General features: G+C 50.4%; 1 protein-coding gene across 1 annotated transcript in view; it reads left to right on the forward strand.

Annotated features, from left to right (window-relative positions):
• mtpap (mitochondrial poly(A) polymerase) overlaps window positions 1-12101 on the forward strand; it is a 61664-nt gene that overhangs the window by 5487 nt on the left and 44076 nt on the right. The window contains exon 2 of the mRNA XM_070880244.1: window positions 5287-5505. Coding sequence (XP_070736345.1) covers window positions 5287-5505 — 219 coding nt within the window. The remainder of the gene's footprint in view (window positions 1-5286; window positions 5506-12101) is intronic.

Here is a 12101-nt window from a genome sequence, read left to right on the forward strand (position 1 = left end):
TTAATTCTGAGAAGTGAGATAATGCACTTGGGGAGGACTAATAAGGAAAGGGTATACACATTAGGCCACTTAGAAGTGTAGACGAACAAAGAGACCTTGGAGTGCTTGTCCACAAATCCCGAAAAGTAGCAGGCCAGGCAGATAAGGTGGTTAAGAAGGTATATGGAATGCTTGCCTTTATTGGCCGAGGCATAGAATACAAGAGCAGGGATGTTATGCTTAAATTGTATAATATACTGGTTAGGCCACAGCTGGAATACTGCTTGCAGTTCTGGTCGCCGTATTATAGGAAGGACGTGATTGCACTGGAGAGGGTGCAGAGGAGATTTACGAGAATGCTGCCTGGACTTGGAGAATCTTAGTTATGAGGACAGATTGGATAGGCTGGTTTGTTCTTCTTGGAACAGAGGAGGCTGAAGGGTGACCTCATTGAGGTGTATAAAATTTTGAGGGGCCTGGATATAGTGGATAGCAAAGGCCTATTTCTCTTGGTGGAGGGGTCAATTACGAGGTGGCGTAGGTTTAAGGTGGTTGGTGGAAGGTTTAGAGGGGATATGAGGGGAAGCTTCTTCACAGAGGGTTGTGGGGGTCTAGAACACATTGCCTGGAAAGGTGATGGAAGCAGAAACCCTCACCACATTTAAAAGGTACTTGGATGGGCACTTAAAGTGCCGTAACCTCTTGTTGGCTGGCGCAGATACGATGGTAAGTACTTTAGGGAATCTAATGTGGCCAGAGTGATCTCCTGGGCTAGTTTCGATCGCCTGGATGGGTCGGAGAGGAATTATCCCAGATTTTTTTCCCCTATTGGCCTGGGTTTTTATCTCTTTTTGCCTCTCCAAGGAGATCGCATGGCTCCTGGTGGGGTGGAGTGTAAAGTGTTGCGATACATGGGGTATCACGGTTGTGTGGGGCGGACTGGTTGGGCCAGATGCTCTTTACCTGTCCGCCATTATTCATAGGGTTTATATGTAACCTTCAGGGCTGCTGACTGAGGGCCGTGTGGCTCTTTGTCGGCCAGCGCGGACACAATGGGCCGAAATGGCCGCCTTCTGCACTGTAAATTTCTAAGTTTCTATTTCTATAGCCCCTTTAATATATCTTGGTAGAAATTTATGGCACAGAAAGAGGCCATCTGGCCCATTGTGTCTGCTGGCTGAAAACGAGCTATCCAGCCTAATCCCACTTTCCAGCTCTTGGTCCGTAGCTTGCAGATTACGGCACTTCAAGTGCATATCCAAGTACTTTTTAAATATGATGAGGATTTCTACCTCTACCACCCTTTCAGGCAGTGAGGCAATAGACAATGTAATAGGCTCTTTGCATATGGAAGAGCAGTCCCAGAGTTAGAAGATGGCCACAAGTTGAAAACGGGTCTTGAGGATGTTTTTAAAGGTGGCAAGTTGAAGAGGTTTAGGGAGGGAGCTTTAGAGAGTTAGGCTGGGTCAATTGAAGGCGGTGCACTGTACAGTTTGATCACAACCTCCTGGCTTGTATTCAGCTGTTTCCTATATTCTATTTTGTTGGAAAAGTTTACATCTTTTGCATAGCTGATTTACGAAGAGATTTCTAGCTCTGTTTGTAATCTGCTGTTAAAGATTTTATTGTACTGTAACTACATGGCATCTTTGAAAGGCACCTTTTTTAAGTATTTTTATTTTAATTCACAAGGCAGGTCATGTTGGTACAGGAGAATGGAACAGTTTTCAATTTCAGGTGCCCACTTTCTTGGGTCATGGAATTGCAACAATATGCCTTAAACCTTACTGCACCAGGATAATATTTCAGCTTTGAACACGTGCTGCCCGTGTAAAGGCTCTGAGTGCAATTGTTGATTTGGTGAAAACTTTGTGAAATGGGCAGATACTGAGAAGAAACTGGGTTGAGACTGTCCAAATCTCTCTCCCAGTTGGACATCATCCATTCCATTGAGTTACACTGAGGAAGAGGAACATACATGTATGCATTTGTTGAGGTTTCAGAATTGAAGGTGATGTTTACAGTAACTATTCCCAAAGTAAATCACTTCAACAACAACAACTTGTATTTATATAGTGCCTTTAATGTAGTGAAACGTCCCAAGGCGCTTCTCAGGAGTGTTATGAGATTTTAAAAAATTGACACCGAGCTGCATAAGGAGAAATTAGAGTAGGTGACCAAAAGCTTGGTCAAAGAGATAGATTTTAAGGAACTTCTTGAAGGAGGAAAAAGAGGTGGAGAAGTTTAGGCAGGGAATTCCAGAGCTTGGCGCCTAGGCAACAGAAGGCACGGCCACTAATGGTTGAGCGATTATAATCAGGGATGCTCAAGAGGGCAGACATCTCAGGTTGGGGGCGGGGCGGGGCGGGGCGGAGGCGGGATTGTGTGGCTGGAGGAGATTACAGAGGTAGGGAAAGGAGAGGCCATGGAGAGATTTGAAAACAAGGATGAGAATTTTGAAATTGAGGCGTTGCTTAACCAAGAACCAATGTAGGTTATGGGATGATGGGTGAGCGGGACTTGGTGCAATCCTAAACATCTTTTTAACTGATTTTTAAATTTAGATTACTAACTGACCTCGGAGGTAAAACTGTTAAGCCAGTAACTCCTAATTTAAATTCTACCCAAGCTTTCATAATGCTGTTTGTATTCAATATTCTTTTCCTTTTTTTATTTAGTGCTACTGCAATTGCAATTTTAAAAAAGTACAATAGGAGGAATTATCTGAAGTTTTCATTTATTATAGCAAGAAACAATAAATATATTGATCTTTTTATGGTAGTTTTATTTGAAAGATACTGGATTACTAACCACAACATTGCTAGTCCTAACCTCGACTAACATTCAAACTGGTCGTGCAGCCCGTGTCCTAATTCGCACCAAGTCCCACTCACCCATCACCCCTGTGCTCGCTGACCTACATTAGCTCCTCGTTAAGCAGCACCTCGATTTCAAAATTCTCATCCTTGTTTACAAATCCCTCCATGGCCTCGCCCCTCCATATCTCTGTAATCTTCTCCAGCCCCACAACATCCTGAGATGTCTGCGCTCCTCTAATTCTGCCCTCCTTGAGCATCCCTGATTATAATTGCTCAACCATCGGTGGCTGTGCCTTCAGCTGCTTGGGCCCAAAGCTCTGGACCTCCCTAAATCTCTCTGCCTCTCTTTCCTCCTTTTTAAGACGCTCCTTAAAACCTAGCTCTTTGACCAAGCTTTTGATTATCTGCCGTAATTTCTTATGTGGCTCGGTGCCTGATTTATCTGTTATATAAGTCTTACAACACTGCTGTGAAGCGCCGTGGGACGTTTTACTACATTAAAGGCGCTATATAAATAAAGGTTGTTGGTCTTTTCTCATTGGGTGAGATCTGTTTGCAGACCTGCTAAGTGGCCCTCTCATCCTGAGCTGCAATGACGATCTATATAAGAACATAAGAACATAAGAAATAGGAGCAGGAGTAGGCCATACGGCCCCTCGAGCCTGCTCCACCATGTAATAAGATCATGGCTGATCATCGACCTCAACTCTGTTTTCCGCCCGATCGCCATAATCTCTTGATTTCCCTAGACTCCAAAAATCTATCTCAGCCTTGAATACGTTCAAGGATTCAGCATCCACAGCCCTCGGGCAGAGAATTCCAAAGATTCGCAACTCTCTGAGTGAAGAGATTCCTCCTCATCTCGGTCTTAAATGGCCTACCCCTTATCCTAAGACTGTGCCCCCTAGTTCTCGACACTCCAGCCAGGGAAAACAAACTCTCAACATCTGTCCTGTCAATCCCCTTCAGAATCTTGTATCATGTGTTGGAGAATGTTCTGCTTTTCATGCTGAAATGGGAAATGTAGGGGAAGCTGAAAAGGATGGGTGAGGGAGGGGTGATGCAAATTTTAAAATGAGTTAAAAGATGTTGATAAAATGGTTTATTCTGGGAATAGTTATTGTAAACAATATCTTCAAGTGCATACACTTCCTCAGTATAACACAATGTAATGATGCCTGATTGTGAGTGATATTCAATCTCATACAACTATAAGTCCCTTGTATTCTGTGTGTTACTTACACTTTTAAATCTGTCATTGCTGATGAAGCCTAATTATTTGAAGATGCTTCAACCTGCACCTTTACCCATTTTCACTTAGTAAAGATTCATGATAGTAGATAGATCTATAAGTAATCTGTTTTTTGCAGCATTGAAGATGAGGAATATTCAAGTCCGTGTTGAAAATTAATCATTGGCCTTAAATGAAGAAGGATTAATGAGGGTTTTTAAAGCCACTTGTAAACAACCTAACTAAATAATAGCTGTGCTGTGTAAACGAAGCGTAAGCAGTGACTTGCTTTGTTTATCTCTTGTAAGCTTTGTGAAGAGTTGCTATTGATCAGTAAGAAAGGAGCTGTGTATTTAGTATAATGAGTGAAATCACACTGAATTCCGAACAAACATGTTCCCATCTAATTTCTCTGGCTGCTATTTTAACAGGTATGTTCAAAATCATCATCGAGGAAGACTTGCTTCCACTCTAAAAATGAGTCCTTGGGTGGCTGAACAGTCCAATACGAGAACCACAGTCCCTGTCACAGGTGGGACAGATAGTCGTTGAGGGAAAAGGTGGGTGGGACTGGTTTGACGCACGCTCTTTCCGCTGCCTGTGCTTGATTTCTGCATGCTCTCGGCGACGAGACTCCAGGTGCTCAGCGCCCTCCCGGATGCACTTCCTCCACTTAGGGTAGTCTTTGGCCAGGGCCTCCCAAGTGTCAGTGGGGATGTTGCACTTTATCAGAGAGGCTTTGAGGGTGTCCTTGTAACGTTTCCTCTGCCCACCTTTGGCTTGTTTGCCATGAAGGAGTTCAAGTAGAGCGCTTGCTTTGGGAGTCTCGTGCCTGGCATGCGAACATTGTGGCCTGCCCAGCGGAGCTGATCAAGTGTGATCAGTGCTTCAATGCTGGGGATGTTGGCCTGATCGAGGACGCTAACGATTGGTGCGTCTGTCCTCCCAGGGAATTCGCAGGATCTTGCGGAGACATCGTTGATGGTGTTTCTCCAGCGACTTGAGTTGTCTACTGTACGTGATCCATGTCTCTGAGCCATACAGGAGGGCGGGTATTACTACAGCCCTGTAGACCATGAGCTAAAGGAACACATTCAATTGGCAAACAAAGGAATCACGAATGATTGTGTTTGTATGCTGATATTGCATAGTGTAATTTATAACATATGTTAGTCTTTTTTAAGATCCGTTAAAAAGACTATTGTTAAAAGTGTACCTCATTTCATTTTTGAGCACTTGCCAACTTTTTATTTTCAGATTTGCCTGAGAAAACTACGGCAAAGATGTTCTCTGCATTGCAATCAGAAAGGCATGAACAAGCAGAACGGACCATTTTGATTAGCTGTCCTCCTAATATCAGTGAAAAGAAATTCTACAAATACTTATCAAGCCATGGAATGATCAATAGATATTTCTTCTATGAAACTTTTGTAAGTGTTGCAGACCAAAGCCTGAATGTTGAGCCATTTATACCGGGTATGCATCCATGTGTATATAGTAGATTAAGTAAAATGCTTGTTTTGTCTGCACAGATAGAATAATGGCAAGTTCACAGGAAAGGACATGAGAGTAATAACATGGTTTAATATTCAGGCATGCCTTAATTTTGTAAGAGCAAAGCTCGGGTAGTTCATGAAAGTGGATAAATTCCCAGGCCCGGATGAAATGTATCCCAGGCTGTTCAGAGAAGCAAAAGAGGAAATAGCAGAGGCTCTGACCATCATTTTCCAATCCTCTCTAGCTACAACTGTAGTGCCGGGGGACTGCTAACGCTGTAAAAAGGGAGAAAGGGATAGACTGAGTAATTACAGGCCAGTCAGCCTAACCTTGGTGGTGGAAAATTCTGAGGGACAGGATGAATATTCATTTAGAAAGATACGGGCAGTCAGCATGGATTTGTTAAGGGAAGATTATGTCTGACTAACTTGATTGAATTTTTTGAGGCGGGTCGATGAGGGAACTGTGTTTGATGTAGTGTATATATTTTAGCAAGGCTTTTGATAAGGTCCCAAATGGCAGACTGACCATGAAAGTAAAAGCCCATGGGTTCCAAGGTAAAGTGGCAAGTTGGATCCAAAATTGGCTCAGGGGCTAATGGTTGATATTTTTGTGATTGCAAGGCTGTTTCCAGTAATGTTCCACAGGGCTCAGTACTAAGTCCCCTTGCTTTTGTGGAATATATCAATGATTTAGGCTTGAATATAGGGGGTATGATTAAGAAGTTTGTAGACAATACAAAAATTGGCCATGTGGTTGATAATGAAGAAGAAAGCTGTAGACTACAGGAAGATATCAGTGAACTGGTCAGGTGGGCAGAACAGTGGCAAATGGAATTCAATCTGGAAAAGTGTGAGATAATGCATTTGGGGAGGGCTAACAAGGCAAGAGAATACACATTAAATGGTAGGACTGAGAAATGTAGAGAAACAGAGGGACCTTGGAGTGCATGTCCACAGATCCCTGAAGGTAGCATGCTGGGTAGATAAGGTGGTTAAAAAGGCATACGGAATGCTTGACTTTATTAGCCGAGGCATAGAATATAAGAGCAGTGAGGTTATGCTTGAGTTATATAAAACACTAGTTCGGCCACAGCTAGAGTACTGTGTGCAGTTCTGGTCACCACATTACAGGAAAGATGTGATTGCACTAGAGAGGGTACAGAGGAGATTTACAAGGATTTTGCCTAGACTGGAGAATTTTAACTATGAGGAAAGATTGGATAGGCTGGGGTAGTTTTCTTTGAAACAGAGGTGGCTGAGGGAAGACCTTATTGACGTGTATAAAATTATATGGGGCCTAGATAGAGTGGATAGGAAGGACCTATTTCCCTTAGCAGAGGTGTCAACAACTAGGGGGCATAGATTTAAGATAATTGGTAGGAGATTTAGTGGGGAAATGTTTTCCCCCCGAGGATGGTGGGGCTCTGGAACTCACTGCCTGAAAGGGTGGGAGAGGCAGAAATCCTCATCTCATTTTAAAAAGTACTTGAGATGTGCGCTTAAAGTGCCGAAACCTACAAGGTTACGGACCAAGAGCTGGAAAGTGGGACTAGGCTGCATAGCTCTTTGCCGGCCAGTGCGGACACGATGGGCTGAAATGGCCTCCTTCCATCCTGTAAATTTCTATGATTCTATTCTGTAATGAACATCATTAGCCTTGAGATCATGTGACTGCCTTTAAATCCAGCCTACCTCCTATTGATTATAATATGTATAGTTTTCATTTGTAGAGGTTATATATGTTTCCAGTAACTTGCGTATAGCCCAAGCTTCTTCAAATCTTTGAAAACACATGGGTTATTTCAGTAGTCTTTATAAGAGTATGGTAAATAACTTTAATCATAATAAAATCTGGAAACATCAATTTTCTGAAGAATTAGGTTTGTAACTGAAAATCTGCGTATTTTTCCCTTTTATAATGGCCTAGAATTTGCGGTGGGTAATAAGTGAATGAACAGTTTTCACTGTTATTACCCTTTTGAAACTGACCGTAACTTCAGGATGTAGAACATGTACATCCTAACAGAGAAATCCTGAAGTTGAGGGCAGTCATTCACTGCTCTGACATTAGCTGCATGTGCCCCCCCACCCACCCCAAACAGCCGGCAATCGGTGTAATCTTCCATGGTAATACCGCTGTTAAAATCCCATTAAAAGTTAGACCTTTTTGGATTAGGTGTAACTGGGATTTTAACAGCATATTGACTACTAAACTAAGATTATGGCCCTGAAAACCTAATTTTGTGGAGTGTCAAATGTATCTATTTTAATAAAAATTAATTTTTTAAAGAAATTTAATGTTTTTTTTTTAAAAAGAGTTTGTTCATCTTTACTTTATATCAGCTTTACCTTTTCAACCATGTGAGAACCCCAATATTTGCTTTGCTCTCTCAAACTTTAAAAAAAAATAGAATATAAAGAGCTTACTCAATTCCTGGTTGGGTCTGAGAGAATTTTGCATTGTGATTGGTTGTTAGACAACTTGTTGATGTCACAGCAGCTCGCATTAGTGATTCCCCATTAACGCGCTGATTTCAGCTACACTTTGGAAAAGCCAAACTTTTCACAAGAGATCGTGAGATCTTTGTGGGAAGCTTACTTCGGGGCCAGCGGTGAATGCCTTTGCTTTGCTGCTGACTGCAAAATACGGGCCATCATGTTGGTCAACTAAGGTTTATCTCTTGGCAGAATGAGAACTTTTCATTTTGTGGACTAACGAAAGCTGATTTCTTAAATTGGGTGACTGATGTAAATTGTGTTTAAATTCACAACCTGGCAACAATGGATGTGGTTTTGTATTTCAAACTGATCCACTTTCTCTGAAGTAATGCAGATGTGTTTTGCACCAATATACTGGCTTTAGAAAATTGTTTATAAGGACACTTGCATGTCTGTAATGTACACTGCTCATGAGCTCTTTGAGAAAATTCTAAACTTTCTCAATCTGTATTTTTCATATGGGATGGGGTTTTGTGAACATTGCTCAACTTCCTATTTATAGCAGCTGGGGTGCATGCTGTAAGACAGTGAAATACTTCAAGCTGGTTCCTATGTTTTGTGGTAGCTCCAAGATGATGGCATTTGGAATGTGCCAATCATTGGGCCCAAGTTTCGAGCTGCGCCTAGAACGGCGCAGTCCCGACCTGAACACCCGTTTTTCGCGCCACAAAGTGCGCCGAAAAAAACCCTCCAGATTCTCCACGTCCCTGCTGGTCGTTTGCAGCTCAGCACAGCGCAGCACGAGCTGTAGGGGGCGGAGCCAGGTCCCTGCGCTGAAAACAGTGCCGGGACCTCTGCACATGCGCGCTACAGTGGGCGCGCAAGTGCAGCAGCTCCAGGCGCCTGAAACTGTGTGTGAGGGACCTGAAGCACGCAGCCCCGAGCCCTGGCCGAATGGCCTCACTGGGGCTGCGTGCATAATGCTCCCCCCACGCCCAGCTCCTGCTTTCCCCCAACCCGACTCGACTCCCGCTTCCCGCCACCGGAACGGACCCAACCCCGACCCGACTCCTGCTTTCCCCCCCCCCCCCCCCTGCCCCCGGACTGGATCCGACCTGGCCTCCCGCTCCCTCCCTCCCTCCCCCCCCTTCTCTCTCCCTCCCCCCCTTCTCTCTCCCTCCCCCCCTTCTCTCTCCCTCCCCCCCTTCTCTCTCCCTCCCCCCCTTCTCTCTCCCTCCCCCCCTTCTCTCTCCCTCCCCCCCTTCTCTCTCCCTCCCCCCCTTCTCTCTCCCTCCCCCCCTTCTCTCTCCCTCCCCCCCTTCTCTCTCCCTCCCCCCCTTCTCTCTCCCTCCCCCCCTTCTCTCTCCCTCCCCCCCTTCTCTCTCCCTCCCCCCCTTCTCTCTCCCTCCCCCCCTTCTCTCTCCCTCCCCCCCTTCTCTCTCCCTCCCCCTTCTCTCTCCCTCCCCCCCTTCTCTCTCCCTCCCCCCCTTCTCTCTCCCTCCCCCCCTTCTCTCTCCCTCCCCCCCTTCTCTCTCCCTCCCCCCCTTCTCTCTCCCTCCCCCCCTTCTCTCTCCCTCCCCCCCTTTCTCTCTCCCTCCCCCCCTTCTCTCTCCCTCCCCCCCTTCTCTCTCCCTCCCCCCCTTCTCTCTCCCTCCCCCCCTTCTCTCTCCCTCCCCCCCTTCTCTCTCCCTCCCCCCCTTCTCTCTCCCTCCCCCCCTTCTCTCTCCCTCCCCCCTTCTCTCTCCCTCCCCCCCTTCTCTCTCCCTCCCCCCCTTCTCTCTCCCTCCCCCCCTTCTCCTCCCTCCCCCCCTTCTCTCTCCCTCCCCCCCTTCTCTCTCCCTCCCCCCCTTCTCTCTCCCTCCCCCCCTTCTCTCTCCCTCCCCCCCTTCTCTCTCCCTCCCCCCCTTCTCTCTCCCTCCCCCCCTTCTCTCTCCCTCCCCCCCTTCTCTCTCCCTCCCCCCCTTCTCTCTCCCTCCCCCTCTCTCTCCCTCCCCCCCTTCTCTCTCCCTCCCCCCCTTCTCTCTCCCTCCCCCCCTTCTCTCCCTCCCCCCTTCTCTCGCCCTCCCCCCTTCTCTCGCCCTCCCCCCTTCTCTCTCCCTCCCCCCCTTCTCTCCCCTCCCCCCCTTCTCTCGCCCTCCCCCTTCTCTCGCCCTCCCCCCCTTCTCTCGCCCTCCCCCCTTCTCTCTGCCCTCCCCCCCTTCTCTCGCCCTCCCCCCTTCTCTCGCCCTCCCCCCCTTCTCTCGCCCTCCCCCCCTTCTCTCGCCCTCCCCCCCTTCTCTCGCCCTCCCCCCTTCTCTCGCCCTCCCCCCTTCTCTCGCCCTCCCCCCCTTCTCTCGCCCTCCCCCCCTTCTCTCGCCCTCCCCCCCTTCTCTCGCCCTCCCCCCTTCTCTCGCCCTCCCCCCCTTCTCTCGCCCTCCCCCCTTCTCTCGCCCTCCCCCCCTTCTCTCGCCCTCCCCCCCTTCTCTCGCCCTCCCCCCTTCTCTCGCCCTCCCCCCCTTCTCTCGCCCTCCCCCCCTTCTCTCGCCCTCCCCCCTTCTCTCGCCCTCCCCCCTTCTCTCGCCCTCCCCCCCCTTCTCTCGCCCTCCCCCCCTTCTCTCGCCCTCCCCCCTTCTCTCGCCCTCCCCCCCTTCTCTCGCCCTCCCCCCTTCTCTCGCCCTCCCCCCTTCTCTCGCCTCCCCCCCTTCTCTCGCCCTCCCCCCCTTCTCTCGCCCTCCCCCCTTCTCTCGCCCTCCCCCTTCTCTCGCCCTCCCCCTTCTCTCGCCCTCCCCCCCTTCTCTCGCCCTCCCCCCTTCTCTCGCCCTCCCCCCCTTCTCTCGCCCTCCCCCCTTCTCTCGCCCTCCCCCCCTTCTCTCGCCCTCCCCCCTTCTCTCGCCCTCCCCCCCTTCTCTCGCCCTCCCCCCTTCTCTCGCCCTCCCCCCTTCTCTCGCCCTCCCCCCTTCTCTCGCCCTCCCCCCCTTCTCTCGCCCTCCCCCCTTCTCTCGCCCTCCCCCCCTTCTCTCGCCCTCCCCCCTTCTCTCGCCCTCCCCCCCTTCTCTCGCCCTCCCCCCCTTTCTCTCGCCCTCCCCCCCTTCTCTCGCCCTCCCCCCTTCTCTCGCCCTCCCCCCCTTCTCTCGCCCTCCCCCCCTTCTCTCGCCCTCCCCCCCTTCTCTCGCCCTCCCCCCCTTCTCTCGCCCTCCCCCCCTTCTCTCGCCCTCCCCCCCTTCTCTCGCCCTCCCCCCCTTCTCTCGCCCTCCCCCCCTTCTCTCGCCCTCCCCCCCTTCTCTCGCCCTCCCCCCCTTCTCTCGCCCTCCCCCCTTCTCTCGCCCTCCCCCCTTCTCTCGCCCTCCCCCCCTTCTCTCGCCCTCCCCCCCTTCTCTCGCCCTCCCCCCCTTCTCTCGCCCTCCCCCCCTTCTCTCGCCCTCCCCCCCTTCTCTCGCCCTCCCCCCCTTCTCTCGCCCTCCCCCCCTTCTCTCGCCCTCCCCCCCTTCTCTCGCCCTCCCCCCCTTCTCTCGCCCTCCCCCCCTTCTCTCGCCCTCCCCCCCTTCTCTCGCCCTCCCCCCCTTCTCTCGCCCTCCCCCCTTCTCTCGCCCTCCCCCCTTCTCTCGCCCTCCCCCCCTTCTCTCGCCCTCCCCCCCTTCTCTCGCCCTCCCCCCCTTCTCTCGCCCTCCCCCCCTTCTCTCGCCCTCCCCCCTTCTCTCGCCCTCCCCCCCTTCTCTCGCCCTCCCCCCCTTCTCTCGCCCTCCCCCCTTCTCTCGCCCTCCCCCCCTTCTCTCGCCCTCCCCCCCTTCTCTCGCCTCCCCCCCTTCTCTCGCCCTCCCCCCTTCTCTCGCCCTCCCCCCCTTCTCTCGCCCTCCCCCCTTCTCTCGCCCTCCCCCCTTCTCTCGCCCTCCCCCCCTTCTCTCGCCCCTCCCCCCCTTCTCTCGCCCTCCCCCCCTTCTCTCGCCCTCCCCCCCTTCTCTCGCCCTCCCCCCCTTCTCTCGCCCTCCCCCCTTCTCTCGCCCTCCCCCCCTTCTCTCGCCCTCCCCCCCTTCTCTCGCCCTCCCCCCCTTCTCTTTCTCTCGCCCTCCCCCCTTCTCTCGCCCTCCCCCCCTTCTCTCGCCCTCCCCCCCTTCTCTCGCCCTCCCCCCCTTCTCTCGCCCTCCCCCCCTTCTCTCG

Source organism: Pristiophorus japonicus, chromosome 5 (assembly GCF_044704955.1).
Source record: "Pristiophorus japonicus isolate sPriJap1 chromosome 5, sPriJap1.hap1, whole genome shotgun sequence".
Taxonomy (NCBI): Eukaryota; Metazoa; Chordata; class Chondrichthyes; family Pristiophoridae; genus Pristiophorus; species Pristiophorus japonicus.